The 25669-nt window shown below is 40.5% G+C and overlaps 1 protein-coding gene across 1 annotated transcript in view; it reads right to left on the bottom strand.

Moving 5' to 3' along the window:
- Positions 1 to 11719: 11719 nt before the first annotated feature.
- ITGA8 (integrin subunit alpha 8) overlaps positions 11720 to 25669 on the bottom strand; it is a 190721-nt gene continuing 176771 nt past the window's right edge. Inside the window, exons 29-30 of the mRNA XM_032243982.1 lie at positions 17054 to 17176; positions 11720 to 15002 (exon numbers count right to left, since the gene is read on the bottom strand). Of these exons, the coding sequence (XP_032099873.1) occupies positions 14916 to 15002; positions 17054 to 17176 (210 nt within the window). The 3' untranslated portion in view covers positions 11720 to 14915. The remainder of the gene's footprint in view (positions 15003 to 17053; positions 17177 to 25669) is intronic.

Genomic DNA, 25669 nt, shown 5'->3' with positions numbered 1-25669 from the left:
TAAACAGCTCTAAAGTTTACTTATAGTATGTAAAATAAAATAAAATAAAAAAACTACATAGGTGAAATAAATCCTAAACAAACAAAAAAGCCATGCTCATGGGTTTCATTGTGGCCCCAGGCCACCAGTTTTTCCCTCCAGAATACATTGACTCATCCGTGCATCCACAGATGTCATGAGGCTCACTTTGATCATTTGTCTAATTGTGTTTATTGCACTCTGGCTTCATTTTCTGGTGTGTTGGGACATTATTAATCCTGACATAGTAAGTACAGATGCAATGAATATTGAAAACACTAGTGAGGAAAGGCATACATTTATGATGGAAAAACATTCGAGAGGAAAAAAAAAAACTGCAAGAAAATGGTGAGAAAAGAACCGAGTTGTGCATATGTACTAGAAGAATCATTAGGGAGCTGGCATGATTCTGAAGGAGAAAGAGAATCCTACAATGTGTGGAAAGTTCATGCCCATGCAATCATGCAACCTACAAAATTAGCAAGAAAAGAAGAAAAGTGATTGAGATAATTAAAATCAAAGTATCCTTGACTATAAGATTTAGTCTAAAAAGTAGATGCCTAGTAACCTAACATTAATTCGGAAGCCTAGCAATTTGTTGAAGAACTTAAAAATTATGAATACCTTGAAAGTCCTGCTGATAGAATTTTTATGGTAACCCATGGTTATGTCCATTGGATCAAGGCCTATTTGGGGATGAGGTAGTGAAATTATGAATATTGGAGCTATTAAGAAGTTTTCTGTGACCTTTGTGGATGTCACCAATGAAGATTTATTTGCCTCAGCAGATTTTCAATACTGATGAAGCTATTTTTAAATTGTGGTTAAAAAATATATAACATAACATTTGCCATTTTAATCATGTTTAACTATACAGTTTAAGGGCATTAAGTACACCTGCATTGCTATGCAACCATCATCACCATCCATTTCCAGAATTTTTTCATCATCCTCAACTGAAACTCTGCACTTAACTAAACATTACCTTCCTATTCTCCCTCTCCCAGATCCTGGTAACTACCATTTCTTTTTGTCTCTGTGAATTTGACTAGGTGTTTCATGTACAGCTAGTGCTCGACTTACGGCCACGATTGGGAACACGATTTGGTCGTAAGTCGAGTAGGCTATATGTACAGTTGAAATGGTGCACGTGGAGATGGTAGTGCTGCTGGAAGCTAGTCCGCACTGTCATACACCCAGTTGGGCAACGTTTGCACTGCCAGACACGGAGCAGTTGTGGCTAGCGATTGTGGTCGTAAAGTCGAATGGTCATAAGTTGCATAGGTCGTAAGTTGATCAATACCTGTAAGTAGAATCGTACACTATTTGACTTACTGAAGATGTCTGTGGCCGGGCACGGTGGCTTATGCCTGAAATCCCAGTACTTTGGGAGGCCGAGATGGATAGATCACTTCAGGTCAGGAGTTTGAGACCAACCTGGCCAACATGGTGAAACCCCATCTCTACTAAAAAATATAAAAATTATCCAGGTGTGGTGGTGGATGCCTGTATCCCAGCTACTCAGGAGGCTGAGATGGGAGGATCGCTTAAGCCTGGGAGGCAGAGGTTGCAGTGAGCAGAGATCTCGCCACTGCACTTCAGCCTGAGCAACAGAGTAAGACTCTGTTTAAAAAAAAAACAGAAGATGTTCTTTTTTACAAAAAGATTTATTCACTTAATAGATAATTGTTGAATTCCCTAGTATGCGCAAAACACTGATTTACTTGCTGAGGAAACAGTGGTGAAAACAATAGGCGTGGTCCTTGCTGTTGGGGTGAGGGTTGAAATAAACATAAAGTGAATAAGATAATTTCATAGTATACTTTGAATATGTAAAATCTGTAATGCTGGTTGGGCACAGTGGCTCACACCTATAATCCCAGCACTTTGCCAGGCCAAGGCGGGTGGATGGTCTGAGGTCAGGAGTTCAATACCAGCCTGGCCAATGTGGTGAAATCCATCTCTACTAAAAACATTAAAATTAGCCAGGTGTGGTGGCAGGTACCTGTAGTCCCAGCTACTCGGAAACATTGGCGATAGAGCTGAGGCAGGAGAATCACTTGAACTTGGGAGGTGGAGGTTGTAGTGAGCTGAGATCGTGCCATTGCACTCCAGCCTGGACAACAGAGTCAGACTCTGTCTACAAAAAAAAAAAAAAAAACCAACAAAAAAACCCCGAAATGCCTATTAGGTGTCCAAGTGCAGATGTTGAGGAGACAGTGGCATGACAGATGCACCTGCCAGGACATGACTGGAGATACATAATTGGAGTCATTGTCATCCACGGACCTGTGGAGGTAATCCAGAAAGAGTGTAAACATATTCAATGAGAGAGTGTAGGATAGAGCATGACAGAGCCTCACATTTGGAAACTGACCAGTGGAGAAGGAGAGACTCAGGCAGAACAGTGAGCGTAAGGTGAATGCGCTGATGTAAAAGCCAAGAGATGAGAATATTTCCAGAAGGATGGAATGGCTGGTTGAGCTGAATCCTGTGTGGAACTGGGGAAGAGGAACAAGAGATGGCCATTGGCTTCTTGGAGTCTAACTTATTACCTTTGGAAACTTTTTTCATTATTATTATTTTTTAATAGAGATGGGGTCTTGCTACGTTGCCTCCACTGGTCTTGAACTCATGGGGTCAAGTCATTCTGCCATCTCAGCCTCCCTAAGTGCTGGGATTACAGGCGATCCTAACTTATTTCTAAATAAAGGACTGTCTCTAAACAGGTATTGCTGGTCAAGCCTAAGAAGAGTTTAAAACATTTTAGCAATTTTTTTTTTCCTCTGAGGCGACTTGGGGCAGTGATTTGCACAGTAGGTCATGTTTTAGCATGGACAAATACTATTTTATACTCTGATGGGAATTTAATACTGTTTTATACTTTGATGATTTGATGTGCCAGATTATTTTTTCATTAATCAAATGGTATATAGGTAGACAGATAAGAGAAAGGATGAGAAGTTCTCAGATGATTTTAATAAAGGCACAGAGGCTGGGGGATGATAGTCCCTGGCCACACTCAAGGTTGTTAGTTACTGTCTCTCTGTGACATCAGCCTGGATTATCAGAGCAGACATCACAGGGAAATGATATATAAAGACAACGTTTTCCAACCGTTTAAAAGAGGTTGTCCACAAAATCTCATCAAAAGCTCTGTTTGTGTCCAATAACTAACTGCTGTACAAGATTTAGTGTTTCCCTAAGACCTCCCAATTTTAGTTAACAGGATCTTCCTGGTCAATAAATTTAGGCCAAAAAGTGGTTTAATAGCCTAAATAAACTGTTGAATTTCCTCTCTGAACACACACTGTTTTCCTTCCGTCTCAATAAAACCCACAACCATTAGAAAACACGCCCACTTCCAAGCTAAAGCAAAATGGTCACACGAGGGAAGTCGCCACATGACATCCTCTGAGCTGCTTTTGCGGCCACACAACTTAACTCTCTCCAGATGTAACTCCTCATTCCTCTGACCTCCTCATAATTTTTGTCTTGAGTGAAACTACTAAAGGAGAATTATTTTTTTCTTACGCGAACTCAAAAGTAGGAGCCACTGAATTGCAACTCCAGTGATAAGAACTTGATAGATTGGGCTTTATCTCCTGACCCTGGGATGTACATATAAGAATAATGGTATTATGAAGAAAAAATATCTAATACAGATGGGTCAAAAAGACTAGATTTTAAAAATCATGATAACTCATGTACGTCTACAGGCTGGCAGGGGATCAGCTAATCTATATTGGACTTGGGAGGAGGTGGCCCTGCTCATTGTACCTCTAACTTTTATTCTCCTCCTAGGAAAAGCAGCATAGCCCTGGCATGTCCTTTTCATGGTGACAGTAGAGGTGAAGGAGACCAGGCTTCATCTTGCACATGCTTTTTCCAACATACTTGCTTTCCATTTGCTAATATCCCACTGGCCAGAGCATGCCAGGTGGCTGAACTCAGAAGCAAGGGTCAGGGAAAACTAGCTGGCCTTTTGATGGGAGGAACAGCAAAGCCATGGGGCCAAGGGCTTAGATATAGGGGAGAGTGAAGGATTGGGGCTGGCAATACAACCTACCATTTAGGGGCATATCCAGTTCCCCCAAATGAGATCACTGAAAGGCATTGCAACACAGGAGGAAAAAAGTTATAACCTTCATGCTACATATTCCTTCCCCATTGTCCATGGGATGAAGCTCTTTGCAGGGATTTCCCTTCTTCACGGCTCCCCTGTCCTTGACTTGTCACTGCATAAACCTGCGCTTTTCCAGTCTCATGCTGTAAATCTCACCTGCATTGAGGGAAACTCCCTTCCCTCTCACCAGACCTCTCCGTAGGGTCCGTTCCTCTCCGAAGCACTACATTTCCCCACACCTGAGCATCTAAGCTGGTAGAATGTTCCTTAGGATGCTTGATGGTAGGTTTTGACTTTCTATGTGACCCCTTTGAGGTTTTTCCATGAGCATGCATCACAGACTTTCTTCTTTCTCCACATACATATTATCTCTTTCTCTCTTACACACACACACCCACACTCACACCACCTTCACACATATTCTCCTAAAGTCCTAAGGATAAGTATTAATTCTTGAAGACAGTTTGGTCTTCATAAAGAGACAGAATAATATTTTCTGTATTTCCCTCTCTTTCTGTCCAACCATAATAAAATGCTGTCAGTCCCAAGATGGCTTCACATCCCACATCAGGCAAAGCCACACCATCACCTTTCTTTCTTTGAAGAAAGTTTTCAAGCCAGAAAGGATGATTATTTTCTCCTCCTCTCCATCCCCCTCTCCATTTATCACATAAATTCAGGTTTATGTGATATTGAAATGCTATACATATCTTTTTAATGAAGGTACTGTGTGTAGAATTAGAAGAATGAATTTCTCCTAACTCCCCTTTATAAAACTTTCAGATCTCCTGAGACTTACTCGCTATCATGAGAATAACAGGAGAAAGACCTGCCTCCCACCAGGTCCCTCCCATAACACATGGGAGTTATGGGAGCTACAATTCAAGATCAGATTTGGGTGGGAACACAGCCAAACCATATCATCATATACCAAAATTTTTAGGTGTCAAAGAAAGTTGAGAATGTTTAATCATGTGCATGAATCTAAATAGAATTCTGAAAGTAGAAGAGGACAAAATGTTTGTGGTTCTCATTCCCAACTCTTTGTAAAATAAAGGAAGGATTCAACTTTGTACTTCTGTATCTAGGAGCCCTTTGCAGATCTTAGCTCTTTTTATTCTCTGATTCTAGGAGAATTTAAAAGGGATCATTGAGGTCATGGCAAACCATTTCAACCTCATTATTTTAAACGGTTCCTCCTCTGCTTTCAACATAAATCCAGTAGGAATTCTCCATATTTGTTACTAATGGCAACTTATAGGATCCTGGTCTCTGGAATTAGGCAGACCTAGATTTGAATGTCAGTTCTGCCATTTGCTATGGGGCAAACCAGCAGAGTAAGCCATGTACTCTGTCTAGCCTGTGATTCAGCAGCAAAACAGGGATCAATTCCATATTGTCAAAAATTTTTTCCTTGGCCAAACTTTTGTCAGGCTCTTCTGAGCTCTCTCCTTGACCAGAGCCAAACCTGGGCTTTCATCTTTGTCCTTGTAGTGTCCTGTTTTAGCAAGAATCCTAAGTCCATTTGGAAAGAACTCCCAACCTTCACATCTGACCAAATTCCTCCTCCATGCCTCAGCTGATATCTGATTACCTTAGTCTGCCTCAGCCTTGGCCAGAATTGCCTGACCTCTGATGTTTCCTCTCTGTGATTTTCCATCCACCAGCCCCCACCCTGCTCCTTGCCTATAATCCCCACTTTTTCTTGCTATATTCAAAGTTGAGCCCAATATTTTTCTCTACTGCAAAACCCCATTGCCGTGGCCCCTACACTCATGCCGATGGTCCTGAGTAAAGTCTGCCTTACCATCTTAATAAGTGTCAGAATAAATTTTTCTTGGACAGTATCTGTCTCATATGGTTGTGTTGAGGATTAAATGGAAAATGCACATAAAAAACTTAGTCGAGGGCTTCATACAGAGTGGATGCCTAATGCATTTTCATTCTTACTGCTGTTAATGTTGTTTTTAAGATTCTATCCTCGACTCCTTCCTACTTTACTTTGTCTTCCTCACAACAGCCTGTTAGGGACTTGGGGGTCAGTGTTTCCCCCAGACAGTCTCCTCTCCAGTTTAATCAACCCCAGGTGACTCAGCTATTCCCTGCGTGCTGTGGTTGAGGCATCTCCTGTTTTTGTTGTTTTTCTCTCAATGATAAAATGCAGCCAATATCACTGATGCGTGGGGCTCCTGGGCCCAGAGAGACTCCTTAACCTGAGTGTGGGGTGAGAGGCCACTGGCCAAAGGAATATATTTAGTACCCTCCACCTGGAGCTGGAGCCACTCTACATATAAATCAATGGAAATTCCTCAATAAATACTTGGAAAGAAAGTGGTGGGAAGAGCAGATAGGTAGGGTGGAAGCAAGAGAAAAGGCTAGCTTAGGGGACCTGCAGGTCAATTGTCCAACCTGTGAGACCACAGTGATGTCTGTGGGCAGGTACAGTTCATTCCCAACTGTGGCACCAAGGGCCCTACCTACTTATGTTTGGTAAATTCACTTCTACCACAAGTGCGTGGCCCAGTGCCACATATAATATGTGCCCAGAGAATGTTCATTATCTTTATTTTCTTTATGCTGTCACCCACTGTGGCAACTGCTTTTCTCAGCTCTGGATCACTGTAGATTTAAACGCTGTCTTCTCTGTGTTAATAGTGGGCTGGGGACGAAGCCCTGCAGCCCCAGTACAGGGGCCTCCCCCCTGCTTCCCACTGACTCAGCAATCAGCACCCTTTGGGTTCTAGCCAGTGAGGAATCTACTCATTTATATCATAAAACTCAGATTTATGTCTATTGCCCATGAGAATAAAATGATTATTTCAAGGGACAAGAAAAGTGGAGAAAGAGAATATGGCTGCTAGTGGTAAGAAATTGCAAAGCCAGGCAAAGATGAGTAAATTATATGAAAAGTGTAATTGTCTTCATCTTGTAATATGTGCATAGAGGAAGTAAGTGAAGGGAAAACATAAATATGTATAAATCTATTATGTATTCTGCAATACAAGCATACTACCTGGGTGAGGAGAAATCAAAAGACTGATACAAAGATATCCTCTTTAAAATCTTCAGCCTATCCTTAATTCACATACTTAGAATTTATTATTATTATTATTAGAAACAGGATCTTGCTCAATTTCCCAGACTGGAGTGCAGTGGTGCAATCATAGCTCACTGCAGCCTCAAACTCCTGGGCTCAGGTGATCCTCCCAAAGCTCTGGGATTATAGGCAGGAGTCACCATGTGCAGCCTAGAACAGAAACATTTGAAGGGGGAAGTTATGAGTTGAGTTGTGTCTCCTCCAAAAGTTATGTTGAAGTCCTACCTTCTGGTATCCCAGAATGGGACCTCATTTGGAAAAGGGGGTCTTTATAGAAGTAATCAAGTTGAAATGAGAAAATTTAGAGCTGACCATAATTTAATATGATTTATATGTCCTTATAAAATGGGAAAACATGGACCCAGGTCTACACAGAGGGAAGATGATGTGAGGACACGTGGGAATACCATGTGATGAGGGAGTATCCATGTGTTGCATTTACAAGCCAAGGAACACAGGAGACTCCCAGAAGCTGGGAGAGATGCCTAGAAACAGGTGCTTCCCTACTGCCTTCAGAGAGAACACAGCTCTCCCAAAACCTTGATTTTGGACTTCTGGTATCCAGAACTGTGAGACAATAAATTTCTCTTATTTCAAGCCATCCAGTTTGTGGAACTTGTAGCCCTAGAAAACTAATACAGAAGAAAACTATGGAGTTTTAAAAAATTAAAAATCCTTGTAGAAATAAAAATTGTAGTTACATATATACCTTACAATCAATGAAGTGAATGAAAGTGGAAATACAAAACATTAAATCCAGTAAAGTCCACTGTTACTTCTTAAAAATCAGTCCAACCTAAAGGCTGGTTAACAGGACAATTTGCTAATGACTTAGTTGTTTCTACAACACAATGCACAATCAAAATAAGCCACAGCACAGAGAGATGAGGAATGATTTCTACTGTGTCATATCATGGCACCAATAGAAGTTAAATCCTGTTGGGCACAGTGGCGCATGCCTGTAATCCCATCACTTTGGGAGGCTGAGGTGGGTGGATCACCTGAGGTCAGGAGTTCAAGACCAGCCTGGGCAACGTGGCGAAACCCCATCTCTCATAGGATACAAAAATTAGCCAGGTTTGGTTGTGGGTGCCTGTAATCCCAGCCACTAAGGGGGCTGAGGCAGGAGAATCACTTGAATGAGGGAGGCGGCAGTTGCAGTGAGCCAAGATCATGCACACCACTGCACTCCAGCCTGGGCAACAGAGGAAGACTCCATCTCAAAAAAAAAAAAAAAAAAAAAAAAAAGAAAGAAAAAATTAAATCCCAGACTTTTTATTGTCAGGAGGCCCTCGTATCAGGCTACATTTCTATATGGATTTTGGACAATAATCGCAAATAATGAAGAACTTGCTCATAAATAATCCCAAAGGCAGATGGTATTTGTGGGGTTGGGAGGGTTTAAAATGGCAAGCAGAGTTATACATAACACACTCTGGCCATTCTGAATATGCCATTGACTTATGCATCACTAGGGGAATTATCATTTTACTTGGCTCCCAAAATGAGCCTAAAGTTTCAATGCTTTAAACTTCTCATGCTAAAGACATCAACATTTTAATGTAATCAGAGTTCTAGAGGAGAAAATCTGCTATATTTGGGGAAAAGTAGATTAGACCCTAGGGAGCTACTGTCTTAGCATTCATGGACATCAACCAAAGGTTTTCATGTTCTAGATCTCCCTTCGGGCACCAGAATGAATGTTATTTTCTCTACTGGTAACCTGTGAGGATAGTGCAACATTTTCAGAGGAAGTGTGCAATCCACAAGAGAATTCTACCTTAGAATTCTGCAGGGAGTGATCCTTATCTCATTTTGCCCAGTCTAGGCACCAAAATCTCAACTCAACATTTAGGAAGTACTGCCACAGTTAAGCTTCTATATATAAAATGATGGGAAGTGGCAAAGAGATCAACAGAATTCATTGAGAAGACTGAGCTCCCACCTCGTTTGTCCAGCTACAGAGCATTTGACTGCTATGAAAGACCTCACAGGAGGTCCTCTTCTTTACGATGAATATGTGCAGGCTTTAACCAGTGGGACTGGCCAAGATGGCGCCTTCTTGTGTATGTCTCATGCAAGTGTTGCCCCACACAGGCTACTTTACACTGGTTGAGTGCTTTGCCCTTCAGCATCTGGCCAGGCGTGGTGGCTCATGTCTGTAATCCCAGCACTTTGGGAGGCCAAGGAGGGTGGATCACTTGAGGCCAGGAGTTTGAGAGCATCCTGGCCAACATGGTGAAACCCTGTCTTTGCTAAAAGCACAAAAAATTAGCTGGGCGTAGTGGCATGTGCCTGGAGTCCCAGATAATCTGGAGGCTGAGACAAGAGAATCACTTAAACCTGGGCAGCAGAGGTTGCAGTGAGCCGAGAGTGGAGTGATTGTAGCTCCCTGCAGCCTTAAACTCCTGGGCTCAAGCAATCCTCCTACCTGAGCCTCCTGAGTAGCTGGGACTACAGGTATGCACCACCACACTTGGCTAATTTTTAATGTTTTTGTTTTGTTTTGTTTTTCTGGTAGAGATAGGGTCTCATAATTTTGCCCAGGCTCATGGCCTCAAGCAATCCTCTCATGGCCTCAAGCAATCCAAACTCATGACCTCAAGCAAATCTCTCGTCTCAGTCTCCCAAAGTGTTGGGATTACAGGTGTGAGCCATTGTGCCTGGCCAGGTGTGGGTTTTGAAGTTTGAGTGGTATATAATACAAAGTGAAGGATTCATCTTACTGTTTGCTGTGGGCTACAGGGAAAGCACTCAGATAAGTTGTTCTCACTGGGATTCATGAATGCCAGAGGAATGGCAAGTATTTAAATATCTTATGAGTTATGAGCAATAAATTGGTTTATATTGAGTGGCTGATAGATATTAGAACTCAAAATTAAATATGCACATTAAATTTACTAAATTCTAATAAGGTATATATTAACATAATGGAACATTTGAAAACAATTACCGAACTATTTAAACCATGCTGACAGAATTAGGAAGGAAATGGTACATTTACGTTAATGCAAATTAACTCAGTCCTTTTAAGAGCAACATGTTATTGAGACTTACAGAACTGTTCGAATACTTTGACCAAGCAATCTCATTCTTGAGAAATTCACTCATTGAAATAAAAAAGAAACCCTAAGTATGTAAATATGAAAGTATTCAATTTAATACTCCTCTCCCCTTCTCCTCCCTCCTCTTCCTCTTCTTCCACTTCCTCCTCTCCTCCTCCTCCCTCTTCTTCCCCCCTTCCTCCTCCTTCTCCTCCTCCCTCCTCTTGCTCTTCTTCTTATTCCTCCTCTCCTCCCCTTTCTTCTTACCCCCTTCCTCCTCCTTGTCCTCTTCTCCCTCTTCTTCCCTTCCCCTCTTCCTCCTCTCCCTCCTCTTCCTCATTCTTCTTCTCTTCCTCCTCCTCCTCCCCCCACTGTCACCCAAGCTGGGGTGCAGTGTGGCTCACTGCAACCTCAACCTCCTGGTCTCAAGCTATCTTCCCACCTCAGCCTCCCAAGTAGCTGGGAATACAGGCATGCACCACCATGCCTTACTAATGTTTTGTATTTTTTTTTGTAGAGATGGGATTTTGCCATGTTGCCCAGGCTGGTCTCAAACTCCTGGACTCAAGTGATCTGCCTGTCTGGGCCTCCCAAAGCACTGGGATTAAGGCCTGAGCCACTGTGCTGGACTTTTAATGCTGTTCTTAATATAAGAAGCTGTGAATAGCTATTCCCATTAAGAGGGGGATGGTTAAATGAACCATAGTTCACTAACAGAATAGAACATTAACTATTATAATCCCATGGTATGAACATTGTAACTAGGAGGATGTACACATATTTCTCTGTGGCCGGTGCTTAGTAATGAAAGGGAATGATAAAAGCACATGTTCACCATGATTATGACTATGTGTGTATGTATATTCATGCATTCATTCTAGCAATTGTTTTGATGACTGATTATATAACAGGTGTTGGTGCCAGGTATAGGAAACATACTGAGGAAGCAATATGGCTTCTGCTCTCACTGAGGGTCAGTCAGCCGGAAGGTGGCCAAGGGAACAAATGGAAAAGTACAGAAATTCACAAAATGCTATTGGAGGACAGGCAAAGATGACGGGAAGGCTTTGTAAAGGAGCTAAGATATATCTACAGTGGAGAAATCACTTGTATAAGGGTGGAGGTACTAGAAGGTACTTAAAAATTCTTAATGGCTTTATTGAGCTATAATTCTCATACCTTAAACGTGCTCATTTAAAATATACACTATAATAATGTTTGCTATACTCATGTAGTTTAATACAACCATCACTGAAATCTAAGTAGAACATTTTTGTCTTCCCAAGGAGCACTGCATTTTTGCTCTATTAAATTTCTCCCAGTGTTAAATGTTTTTCCATTAAGGAACTAAGGTGTAGAGACAGAAACCTCTGATGTCTGGCCATGACAGGGAAGCTTCTGTTGCATGTGAAATAAACGGTAAGTATGCCATCATGTCTTTCATTTTTAATTTTATTAGTGACAAGGTAAATAGGTACATGAAAGTCTTCACAGATATCTACACATGTATTTAAATAAAACAAGAGTTGAGTTCTAAGAATGGAGTTTCAGTGGTGACTAGTACATGTTATTTTTTAATTTACTGTATAAAAATCTCCAAGTTTATAAAACTTAATTTGCCCCATTCTTGTGTTTTAAAACCCAGCTGCAAGAATTTAAAAAGGCAATTATTTGAAGAGAAGTACAGATAGATCTTAAGAGGAGCACAGCATTTTATGAATTGTGAAAGCAATCGGCAATGCTCTAACTAGAAGCAGATACACTCAGTGTGTTGTCAGTGTCTTCTTTGGGCAGAACTGATTGCTGGAAGGTTCAGCTGACCTCAATTTCCTTCCTTCCTCCATTTGCTTCCACATTCTTTTTTTTTTTTTTTTTTTTTCCTTTGAGGCAGAGTCTTGCTCTGTTGCCCAGGCTGGTGTGCAATAATGTGATCTCAGCTCACTGCAACCTCTGCCTCCCAGGTTCAAGTGATTCTCCCTGCCTCAGCCTCCAGAGTAGCTAGGATTACATGTGCCTGCCGCCATACCTGGCTAATTTTGTATTTTTAGGAGAGATGGGGTTTCACCATGTTGGCCAGGCAGGTCTCAAACTCCTGACCTCAGGTGATCCACCCACCTTGGCCTCCCAAAGTACTGGGATTACAGGCGTGAGCCACTGTGACCGGCCTTTGCTTCCATATTCTAAGGGGCAGAGGGCCACTGTGTGCATGTGCATGTGCATGTGCATGTGCATGTGAATAATGGTCCTCTGCAATTCCCATAGGCAGCAGTGCCTATGGGCAGGTGGAAGGTGCCTGTCCCTCCAAGAAGGGACCATCTTGGCTGAGACTCTGGGATGGTGCAGTTCCTTTGGAGCCCTCATGCCTTGCTTTGTTCTGGGTCTCAGTCTTCCTCCTGCTGTCTCTAGTTCCTTCCAGAAGAGGCATAAACTATCTCAACAGGACTCTGTTTATGTAGCCCTAAGAGTTCTCATTTCCTTCACAAATATTGGCTTAAAGACAAGGGGTACATTTTTTTCAGGGACCTTTTTAGGACCTCAAATCCAAGGAGCTAATCACTATTGGTCCCAGATGAGCCAGGATCACCAGAGTTAGGGCATTACCTGGGGGCAGAGAGAGCTGTCTGGCATCACTCACATCATATTCTATAGAAAGCCACCTATCTGTAACACCAGCTCTACCTGGAGGACTAACACCAAAGACCCCCAGAGGCTGCTGTGGACCCCTTAAATTCTTTGAGGCAAGTTCAATGCTCATCCATAGCCACACAAACCAGCCTTGAGCTCCTGACAGACCCAAAGCTGGTACCAGGACAGCATTCAATTCACAGGCAGAAAGAGCATGAACTGCAACAGCGTGCTCCTCCATGTGCCTTTGATTTGCTCCTCAATGAAGTTCCACAGCTGTGGCCAAATGGCTCTGCTCCAGGTTATGGCATGACATAAAATTTAATGTCTGTGAGCTTGGCTCATCCTTCAAATAAAGCATGATTGTTGAAATTGGGACACAAATTTTTCCAACAGCTTTGTAAACTAAAGGATTTGGGTCAGCTTGTTCTATCATACTTAACATTTAGGAAATTAATTTTAAGAAATAACTAACGCCAGTGTAAACATGCTTCAGATACATAGGTCTACAAAATATTGCACATAAAAATTCATTCAGTATTTCTTCATAGTAATTTCTCATTATTACAAAAAGGATACAAAATTGTGCAGACTATAAATTTGGCTGGTCAATTTTACATCAAAAATGGTATTACACGATTATGAATTATTTACAAGAGTTTTAAACATGAAGAATTTGTGATGGTTAAATTCAAGATGGTGGGAAAATAGCTTAAATAAAAGATTATTCTGCAAAGTTATGTACTATAAAGATTAGCAGTAAAAATAAGTAATAAAGTTGGAATAAGCAATTTTAAGTAAAATCTTTAGGAGTCATTTTTCCCAGTTTGACTCATACCTGTATAATTTTATATTTTTGTCTAAGTTATGTTCAACATGCTTTCTCTGTGTATACAAGTACAAGGCATAGCAGGAAAAATAGGTATTTAATCCCCAAACTAAATATCTATAAGAAGTGGTGCTTCTTATAGATATTAAAAATAAGGTTTACCCATATTGTTAAATTGCTTTTTAATTAATGAACTCTCGACATTTTACCATTCGTTACTTTTAAACACTCCAAAGGGTAGAGAGTACCTTGAAATTCATGTATTAACTAAGTCAATGGAAAGATATACAAGGAAATATAAATGCAACATCTTGCAAAGCTAAATTAAGCAGATGTGAGTCCCTGGATAGTGTGAGTGAATGGAGTTTCAGATTGAAGGCAGCAAGATATTAAATAGAACTGATTCCTAATGTCAATCTTCCTTTCCTTAGCACTGCCTAAATTCTGAAGAAGCTCTGCTAAATGAGTTATCTGCACACAGTGATTCTTAGGAGGAAACTCAGTGAGTGATTTTGAAAATCAGCTAACCAAATCTTAATTTCCAAATCCTCTAGATGACCAGATTTTCAACCTAGAGACATGGAAAATAAATAAGTAAACTGTAACTCTCACTCACAAGATTATTTTTGTCGTTTCAAAAGTACTTTCACAGTACCAACAACATATTGCTTGTCTCCCTGAGCCATAATGTCATTAGAAATGTTTCTTTTCCATAGGGAGGTGTCAAATGTTCCATTGGATACAGTAGTGTTGGACGGTTTGGTCTTGATTCTAAGTTCTATAGTAATTCAGTCATTTCACCTTAGTTCACCTTCTAAATCCTATAGTGATTCAGACATTTCATCTCTGCAACTTAAGTTGGATTGATATGGACTGCAACTTACGTGCCCATACCCATTTCAAAGTGTCTGCCAAGTACAGAATGATTAAAGCAAAAGAAATCTTCCACAATTGCTGATGGCTTCTCCAGTGTTGGCAATTTCTTTTCCAACAGGCTCATGGGGCACCCATGATAATTTCTCCAAAGTGTGGTGTAGATGAGGTGATGTTTTCAGGGTCCCCTCCATTTCCTAGGTCACTGTCAGGTACAGGAAAGCCTTGACTTTTAACCCTCATGTTCTTTCTTTTTCTTTGAACAGTACCAGTGTTTGAGATCTTTGGTCTTTTTTTTCCTTGTCATGCCTCAGAGGTCTTGTCATTTGTCAGCTGTTGCTTGTCGGTCATGTCCTCCTGAGGAGGTCTGGCTCTGTCAAAGAATCCACACTACAAAGAGAAAGATGGGCTATAAAAATCAAGTCATTCTGGGAACCTGTCAAACCCCTCATTCAATGAATTTTCAATTCATGTATGTATGTATGTATGAATGAAACGGAGTCTTGCTCTCTATCCCCCAGAGTGGAGTGCAGTGGTACAATCTCAGCTCACTGCAACCCCCACCTCCTCGGTTCAAGCGATTCTCCTGCCTCAGACTCCCAAGTAGGCGGGATTACAAGCATGTGCCACCACACCTAGCTACTTTTTGTATTTTTAGGAGAGACAGGGTTTTGCCATGTTGGCCAGGCTGGTGCAAATTCCTGACCTCAAGTGATTCACCCACCTTGGCTTCCCAAAGTGCTGGGATTATAGGCGTGAGCCACTGCACCTAGCCCTTTATATATTTTTGAAGGAGCCTGGAGCTCTGCACATATAATCAGCCCATTTCTCCCAATTAGGAGATGACAGCAGAGTGTTTGTTACTTGTAGAGAGGAATTTATTGCATAGGGCAAGGTGAGCAGGAGGGCAGAGTAGTTATGCCCTTTCTCCCGCCCTGTAGTGGGAGTAGCAGATGTCCCTCTTTCATACAAACCATTTATGGACCTTAGATATTTTCTTGAGATCACAGCAATATGTCCCAAGGATTTCCCGCATGCTTAGTGGAGCAGAAGCACTAACTGTTGACCCGCAAAGCAAGATTGTATAAAGTATACTGCTGGCTGCTTTCGGGTGGATTATAGGAAGAAGTGAAGAGATGGCTGCATATCCCTTGGTGCTTCGTGGAACATAGAGCATATATAGAGGGAGAGTCTATTTGTCATTTATTTCAATGCCATAACCAGGTAGGCACAGAATCTTAGTGACTTTCCAAAGGTTAGTCAGCAACTCAGGAAGGGGTGACTCTAGAATTTTCCTCCTCTTCAGTGTCAAATTAATACTTTACCAGTTAAATTATATCTTTTCCTAGAAACCTGGAACCTCAATTCTTACGTAGGTTTCTCATGTTGGAAATCAATTAACTGGGTTTGGCTTATAGACATTGAATCATCTGTCTTTCCCAGAGCTACTGGAATATTCTGTCAATTGGCACACATGACTGTGTCTTATATTCACTGGAAATACAGTTACTATGAGTGACAGAACAATACAAAAGTCCATTCTAAAGATATGCCTTAGACCACAAGAGTGTAGGATGGCACAAACAGCTGATAATGATCAGGAACACTATTCCTTAACTCAAAGCCAAGGCTTTCTCAGTTTGTAAGTCTATTCGTCATGCTGCATATTATTTCAAAATAAAAATGCACTATGATTTTAGGGAACACACCATAGTTATCAAAGATGTAATGGGGTTACTCTTATAGTCATGTAACTGGTACGTCATTTCCATTTTGGAATGGAAGGCTCTGTGAAACTTGGCAATTGTTTAGGTTGGTGGGCCAGAAATTAATTCCTCTTGTGGACTTTTAGAACAAACCTCAGTAAAACACATCAAAGACTAACTTCAGACTTCCCAGTGGAGACAAACTAATTGGCAAGATTAAAAACCAACTCCAAGCATTCTATAACATGCATGATCTATTTGGCCTCATTAATAGTTGAAATGAAAAATCAGAATTGACCTGTATTAATTACATCTCTGTAGAGTGCTTATAAAAAAATCTCAAAGGATTGATGATAGGGCCATGTCAATAAAAAGCTTATGATCTTGGTTAATTAAACAAGAAAAAGAAGTCTTCATTAGAATATTATCACTCGAAGCATATTGGAAAGAAGATCACAGGTCTTAGTTAATACAGCCTAACTCTCTCTATATTTATTTACAAGAAATCTCAAGATGAAAGCAACATTAAGCACACTCAGTCATCTTAAATGTCAGCTACACAAACATTAAGTATACCAAAGCAAACAAGACATGATTTTTCCTTTATAGCCTTCAGACTGCTCAAAATTTCCAAAAATGCCTCTACAATTGTCTTTTAAAGTGCCTAACCATATCCCTCTAAATTCCTTCAAAAGCCCCTCTAGTTTAAAAGGAAAATAAAGTAAATCCACTTACCTTCCATAAAGCTAAGGTTAAAATGGCCAGAACCAATAATCCAAGAAGTATTGCTAGTATTATTACCCATAATGGGATTGAGAAGGAAACATTCGGGGTTGCCCAAATAACTGATGTCTTAATCTGAAATAGAAAACAAAGCAAATGAGCTCTAATGGGGACACTGTGTGGTAAAATAAAATGGTAACTACCAATACAATATTGGAAGTTGATCTGAAAGATCCATATGACAACTGAAATCATCTAGGGGAGATCTTAGAGGTAGCACTTGAACATGAACTCTTAAAAGCTAGCATGTTCCAAGATCTGCCTAGTCCTGTGAAAGTCTAATTAGAGATACTTGGTGGGTGAGTGACTTCTAGCCACGGAAACCCTAGAATAGAATTGATTGGGTCAGGAATCAACAAGGTAGAAAGGAATGGCCTTAATTTGCACCAGACATTTTAATGGGAACAATGGCCAAAATAGACAATAGAAAACGGAATGAGTCTGTCTACCATGTTTCTCCTTAGAACTCAGCTAGCCTCACTGAGAAAGGTAAGCTCGTGAATAACCATGAATCCTTGGATGTACAAGAAAGGTGGAAATCATCTCATCTAATCCCTTCATTTTACAGATGAGAAAATTAACTCCCAGAGGGGCTAAGTAATTCATTCACACAATGAATTAGTGTCAATACTAGGTCTCTTTATCCCTAGATTCTGTGCTCTGTCAATGAAGAATATCCCAGAGCATGAGGCTAGGCACCTTGTATTTTATGGAAGTAACTGCAGTGTGCAAAGCAAATGTTTAATTCTCCTGATGTGTTGGAGATGACTTTAATCCTAAATCCAAAGATCAGGCCAGCGTGGTGGCTTATTCCTGTAATCCTAGCACTTTGGGAGACAAAGGCAGGAGGATTACTTGAGCTCAGGAGGTCAAGACGAGCCTTGGCAACATGGCGAAACTCCATCTCTATTAAAAATACAAAAAATTAGCTGGGCACGGTCACACACACCTGTAATCCCAGGTACTCAGGAGGCTGAGGCACAAGAATTGTTTGAACATGGGAGGTGGAGGTTGTAGTGAGCCAAGATCATGCCACTGCACTCCAGCTTGGGAGGCAGAGGTTCCAGTGAGCTGAGATCGTGCCACTGTACTTTAGCCTACACAACAGAGTGAGACTCTTTCTCCCCCCACCAAAACAAACAAACAAAAGCAAAGATCAGATGGGGACTGGAGCCCATTTCATCCCCCACTATTGTAAGGGACCTTAGAGGAAAATGAGACCTTCCTAACCTGGTTCCATGCTCAGTGTCTATGAACCATCCCTCTGTGTGCAGAAGTACTTCTATTGCTCCTATGCTGGAGGCCTGTGCCTCCAGAGCCCAGACAGCAAAGAAGCTGCAGATGCCCAAAGAGAGACCCAGCCATGCTGCTAAAACCTTTTTGTCAAAGAAAAGAGCAATAAATTATTCTTAGATGCAGACGTTAATTCACTAAGGTAGGCATATCTGTTTTTAGCAGAGTGGCAAGCCTTGCCTCCACTCAGTCTAAGGGCTCCTAGTTTTAAATGTGTTGGTTGAAATGATCATGATTTCAATCCTGAAACACACTCAAGAACTCCAGGACACATTCTATATCCACCCATCAGGAGAGGCTGAGACTAATGACTAAGGTTGGCGGCTCTGAGATTTGCTCTGGCAGAAAATGTATGGGTGTTTTCACAGCCTGAACCCCGGCACTGAGCCCTAACCATGTTCACTTTATTGCTTCTGTTTTCTTTTGTGTATGTGTTTGTTTGAGATGGAGTCTCACTCTTGCCTAGGCTGGAGTGCAATGGCGTGATCTCGGCTCACTGCAACTTCCGCCTCCCAGGTTCAAGCGATTCTCATGCCTCGCCTCCCCAGTAGCTGGGATTATAGGCGTATGCCACCATACCCAGCTAAATTTTTTTTTTTTTTTGTATTTTTAGTAGAGATGGGGCATCACCATTCTGGCCAGGCTGGTGTAGAACTCCTGACCTCAATTGATCCATCCTCCTCAGCCTCCCAAAGTGCTGGGATTACAGGCGTGAGCCACTGCAACCAGCCGCTTCTGTTGTCTTAACTAGAGTTGAGCATCCTGATGGTGCTCTTCTCAGCTTGTCTTGGTTTTTATTGCTCCTTTCTTCTTGATCTGTGGCCCTTGTGCAGCAGACACTGATGACTCAATTCACTTGATTCTTCGGCCCCAAACGTTATTTATGTCTACACTAATAAAGGAATCGACAGAGGAGTGAGACAGGGAGGGAGTCATTCCACCTTGACAGGAATGTGCCAGGGATGTTAGATGTTCTTCATGAGAAAAAGGCTGGCTTCAACCTACTCATTACATTCTCTTTCTTTGCCTGTTAACTTTCCTTGCCAGCATTATTCCTTATTTCATCTGACACATCAGTGTGAAGTATGACAGTCCATCACCACGGTGGCATTACATACACCCTGCTAGCCACTGTTTAAGGATGAGACACGTGGTGCATATGTTGAAGAAACCTATTTCAAGGAACTGCCATGGTTTCAATGGCTGCCAAGATGCTATAGCCTAAGTAATTTATTCTGAAATAATCTAAGTAATGTATTCTGAAATGATCTGATATTCACTTCCTCATTCATACATGGAAGCCAAAAAAAGTGGATCTCAAGGAGGTAGACAGTAGAATGATAGTTACCAAAAGCTGGGAAAGGGTGGGGAGGGCTTTATAAAGACAGAGGTTGGCTGACAAATGTTAAGTTAGGTAGAAGGGATAAGTTATAATGTTCAATAGCACAATAGGGTGATTCTAATTAACAATAATTTATTGTCTATTTCAAAATAGCTAGAAGAGATTTGAAATGTTCCCAACACAAAGAAACAATAAACGTTTGAGACAATAGCTATCCTAAATTCCCTGATTTGATCACTACATTATGTGTGTGCATTTCAAAATATCAATGTGTACTCCACAAATATGTACAATTGTGTATCAATTGAAAATAATTCTTTGCATGTATACAGCTACATGAGCAAATCAAGAACTAGATTATTTCTCTTTGTGTACCCTTCCTTAATTACATCTGATGACATGAAGTCACTACTGAATCCTAACATTTTACTGTGCTCAGAGAATGGGCATGAAATGATATTTCAAGGTGAGCATAACATTCCTGGAAGCAGACTCACACAATTTTGATAATGAGAATTTCAGAATTTTGGAAATGAAAAGGCAGTAGTGGTCTTCTACTCACAGGCCAATTACAATGACCCAGGAGAGAGAAATCTGGAAAATTCTGAGGTTTCATGTAAATGTTACTTCCTCATAAGCCCCAAGTCCACTGAGAACACAGTATAGTTTTAGTCCCTATTTTGAGCATATGTCAGAGCTCACCAAAATCTTCTAATTGGTAATTCAGGGTGATACAGGTGATGAATCTTTCCTCTCCTGGTTTACCTTATTAATATCTCAAGGCTGGGAGCAGTGGGTCATGCCTATAATCCTAGCACTTTGGGAGGCCAAGATGGGTGATCACCTGAGGTTAGGAGTTTGAGACCAGGCTGGCCAACATGGTGAAACCCTGTCTCTATTAAAAATAAAAATTAGCTGGGCCTGGTGGCAGGTGCCTGTAGTCCCAGGTACTTGGGAGGCTGAGGCAGAAGAATCGTTTGAATCCGGGAGGCAGAGATTGTGCAACTTCATTCCAGCCTGGGCAACAGAGGCAGGCTGCATCTCAAAAAAAAAAAAAAAATTAATAAGTTGCTACCTACTATTTTGTGTTGAAAATAAAAAAGAGCTCAAGTTTTTTAAGTTAGAGAAAACACAAAACATGCTAAAGGAGTTGAAATAGCTGCTATAGGTTCTTTAATTGTTAGTTTAACAAAAAGAAATGGGATGGGCTGAGTGGATGCCCACTGAATACTTTGCTCGGTGACTTTGCACTTGGTTATTGCAGGTTTTGATGTACCATCTATAAAACTGACCTATCCATAGAAATAAGCAGAGAAGGTCACTTACAAAGAGCTAATAAAGACATTTGAAGGTTTTTTTTTGTTTGGTAGCAGTGATGAAAAAGTACAATGAAAATGTGAATTTGATGAAGATAGGCTTCTAGGGTTTTTTGAAGCAGAGGAAAACTTTATAGGGATAGTTACAGAACCTACTGTCTTTGTGTTTACATTTGCTTCCAAAGAGCCTGACAGCAGGGTCTCTAAAAGGTCTGTGGGGAGATGATTCCCATGCAGTGATCACAAATTAGAAAATTATCTTTCAGTTCCCAAATTCTGAAATTCTCATCATTAAAAGTGTTGCCAGTCTGCTTCCAGTAACATTAAGTTTGTTTAAAAAAAATACCACTTCAGGCCAGGTGCAGTGGCTTGTGCTTGTAATCCTAGCACTTTGGGAGGCTGAGATGGGTGGATCACTTGAGATCAGGAGTTAGAGACCAGCCTGGCCAACATGATAAAAGCCTGTCTCTACTGAAAAAAAAAAAAAAAAAAAAAAAAAAAAAAAAAAAAAAAAAAAAAACATTAGCCAGGTGTGGTGGTCGTGGTGCACACCTGTAGTCCCAGCTACTCAGGAGGCTGAGGCAGGAGAATCACCTGAACCCGGGAGGCAGAGGTTGCAATGAGCCAAGATTGCACCACTGAACTCTGGTCTGGGTGACAGAGCAAGACTGTGCCTCAAACAAACAAACAAACAAACAACCACTTCATACCCTTTCTCTGATGTTAGAATTATGCATGTCATATACACTTAAGATGTATGCATGTCATATACATTTCCTACAGGTCATCATTAGAGAGAATTCATTCATGCAGTTTGTTAGAGGGAAGGAGTACACAGAGTCTTAAAAGAAGGCAACCTCTGAGTGACTCTCCTGCCATGCCTGCTTTCTGCTTTCCTGGTCCTTTTACCTGTAGGATGTCCATGTTGTACTAAGGCTGCCCAATCTTCTCAATCTAAAATGAGTGCAGCTGCAGAGACCTTCCTTCACCCTTGGTGTTTTCCTAAACTTATCTAGGCTTTTGCAGAATGGTCCAGAAGTCACTACAGTAAGAACAGTGGAAATACAGAAAACCAACACAGCAACCCAGAGCATTTCTGGCATCCAGTTCAGAGGAGATATTTGACTCTTAATGGAAAGAGTTAGACAAGGAGCCAAAGGTAACATTCAAATAATTGAAGAATTTCTTTCTGCTGCACTGTAATGATTCAGTGTTCAGTTCTATTTCGCTGAATCAGGCAATCTTGTGCTTGCCTCTGAACACAACATCATTAGAAGTCATGTATATGTCTTGGAAAGAAAGGTCCTTCTGGGAATAGCATGATGGGGAGTCATGTGACATATTCTTGTCTCTAAATCAGTAAATGGCAATGGGGTATCCATGTGCAGGTAGAAACCAGTAAAGCAAAGCTTTTCTTTAAATTCCGTGCTCTGTATAGATTAGAGATTTGACTGCACAGGCAAGCTTAAGAGAAGAGTACTTAACTGATCACCTTTACAGGAACAAAGTTACTGTAAGTATGTGCTAGTGCTGTGGGATTGCAGGCTAGTTTTGGGGAAAGCTCGGCAAGAAAGAAAATGTTGACAAAGACCAATACTTTGTTATTTCTAATATCTATATCTGTCTTATAGCTCATTTTCACAAGCCTACAGGAAGCTTAGATTGAATTATCCATTGGATAATAAGTAATGAGGAAAAAAAAGTCCCAAAGGTTAGAGTTTCTCATGACAAAACACTGATATATGCTAAGAATCTTTCATTCATTTCAAGTAATAGTTATTTATTTTTAGAGACAAGGTCGCAGTCTATTGCATAAACTAGAGTGCAGTAGCATGATCTAGCTCACTGCAACTTCTGGGCTTAAGCAATCCTCCTGCCTCAGCCTCTTGAGTAGCTGGGACTGCAGGAGTTCATCACCACACCTGGCTCATTTCAAATAATATTTATTAAACACTCTATGTTCTCTGAAGCTCTGTAGGTATTATCAGCTCAAATCCATAACCTTGCCTTTGATCAGCATTGCCCAATAGAAATAAAAAGCAAGCCACAAGCATAATATAAAATTTTCTAATAGTCAGCTGGGCACAGTGGCTCACGCCTGTAATCCTAGCACTTTGGGAGGCCGAGGCGGGTGGATCACGAGGTCAAGAGATCAAGACCATCTTAGCCAACATGGTGAAACCTTGTCTCTACTAAAAATACAAAAATTAACTAGGCATTGTGGCACGTGCCTGTAGTCCCAGCTACTCGGGAGGCTGAGGCAGGAGAATCACTTGAACCCAGGAGCAGAGGTTGCAGTGAGCTGAGATTGTACCACTACTCTCCAGCCTGAATGACAAGAACAAAACTCCATCTCAAAAAAAAACCAAAACAAAAACAAAGGATTGAAAAGAAGCTGGGGATGTTAATTTTTAATAACATATTTTATCTTCTCTAACCCTAAATATCAACTATTATTTATTAATGATAAAACTATTATTCTTTCAACATGTAATTGATATAATTTACACATTCTTTTTTTACTAAGCCTCCAAAATCCAATGTGCATTTCACCCTTGCAGCACATAACAATTGTTAAATTTTTAATGGTTAAAGTGAAATGTAGTCCTATGAAAACAATACAACTGTGTTTAATGGAAAAAAAAATATTGTCTACTGCTTCAGTTTTTAAGTTTACATTGAAATGTGTGAAAATGAAATAAAATCACAAGTTCTTCAGTTCCACTAGCCACATTCCAGGTACTCAATATTGACATGTGCCTAGTAGCTACCATATTGGACTGCATAGTTCTAGAACATTCTGTATAATTTCATGCAATGGTGCAATTGCCTGAATTACCGAAGTCTTTCATTATAAGATTATTTTACCAAGAAGGTGGACTCAGGGCAGAAGATGAAATGTATTTAGGACTAAAGGTTTACTTTCAGCATGGGGGCTTGTGATGAGATATTTCAATTGCTTTAGGAAAGAAGTTTTCATTAACACCCACTTATGAGTGAGAACATGCGGTGTTTGGTTTTCTGTTCTTGTGTCAGTTTGCTGAGAACAATGAGAACACATGGACACAGGGAGGGGAACATCACACACTGAGACCTGTCAGGGGGGTGGGGGGCTAGGGGAGGGATAGCAGAGGATGAGGGGATAGGGGAGGGATAGCATCAGGAGAAATACCTAATGTAGATGATGGGGTAATGGATGCCAAACTACCATGGCATGTGTATAGAAACCTGCACATTCTGCACATGTAACCCAGAACTTAAAGTATAATTAAAAAAAAAAAAGAAGTTTCATGCTGAGTAACTGGAGTACTTAAATTTAGGGAGAACAATCTTGTGCCAAGTAGTCAATAAACTATTTTAATACATTTTTATTTATCAAGAACTTCTAGCTTTTTTAAAAATAGCTTTAAGTAAGTTTAACAAGTCACTTTATTGTAATTATCTGTAATTTTAGAAAGTAGTATTCATAAATTGTAAGTGGTTTAGATTTTCTTAAAATGATTCTAAGTAGGGAACATTTAATCTTACCTTCATCCTGTCGTAAATCTTGTTGTTTTTTTATTGTTGAGGAAAGACCATAAATAAATCTTTAATATGCCTACATTTTATTGTCGACATTTATGATATGTTTTTGTATATTTTGACAAAAAATACCAAGATAGAAGGAGAAAAGCTCCCTTGTATTTGCAATGGTAATTAATGTTGACGTCTGTATTTATGTATCACAAAATCTTGTGTAAACATACTTCAGTGGGGTCAGAAGAATGTTTTAAATAAACGGACCAAGACGCCCTACCTACAGTGCCATTTAGAACAAAATAATAACATGAAGTGGACTAGCTGAGCCCACATTTTGACAGCATTTAAACAGCTTCCCTATGAGACAAGCAGTTCCCATCATAAATTTCAACTCCAAATAATTGTTTAATGTAAGAGTTCCATAGTAAGGTGCTGAGGTTTTGCTAACAATTCTGAACACCAAATGGGTTCACAGTTTACACAGGAATTTTTAAATAAGGATTTTCAAGAAATAGTTTGTAATAACCACCTTTGGGATTGCACTAGACAATCCCACTCTCTGCTAGATGTAAATGATAGAACTGGGTATTAGTTGGATGATATGCAAAGGCCAAAGTTCCTTGGTGAGCCAAAAAAGTGTTCAAATAATTGAACTTTAATGTCTTCTGTTGTACTGTAATGATTCAGTGTTCAGGCATATTTCTTTGAATCAGGCAATCTTGCCTTTTGCACATGACGAGCATCACATGACATGAGGAATTTTATTTGTTACAAACACTGATACTATGCACGTAGCAAATGGGAACTGTGATTTTATTCCATAGGTAAAACTAATAATAGGCCTCAAGAGATGGCTGAATTGTGACTGTGTTGAAAAGGGAGTATAAACAAACTAATCATCACACAAAAGGGTCTAGGAAAACAAGCAAATAGTAGTTACTCTCATTACAGAAGAAGGAACAAAGAAAGACTTTCCCCAGCGGCAGATTAGAGCTCTCATGCTTCTCAAACTACCAATTCCAATGGATTCCACCACCTTAAAGCAATTCCCTTTTTGCTGGTTTTTTTTTGTTGTTGTTGTTTTTGAGACAGGTCTTG

Source organism: Sapajus apella, unplaced genomic scaffold (assembly GCF_009761245.1).
Source record: "Sapajus apella isolate SASKATOON/1434 unplaced genomic scaffold, GSC_monkey_1.0 scaffold53, whole genome shotgun sequence".
NCBI lineage: Eukaryota > Metazoa > Chordata > Mammalia > Primates > Cebidae > Sapajus > Sapajus apella.
The sequence above is the reverse complement of the archived record's forward strand: the minus strand, read 5'-3'. Positions and strand labels throughout refer to the sequence as shown.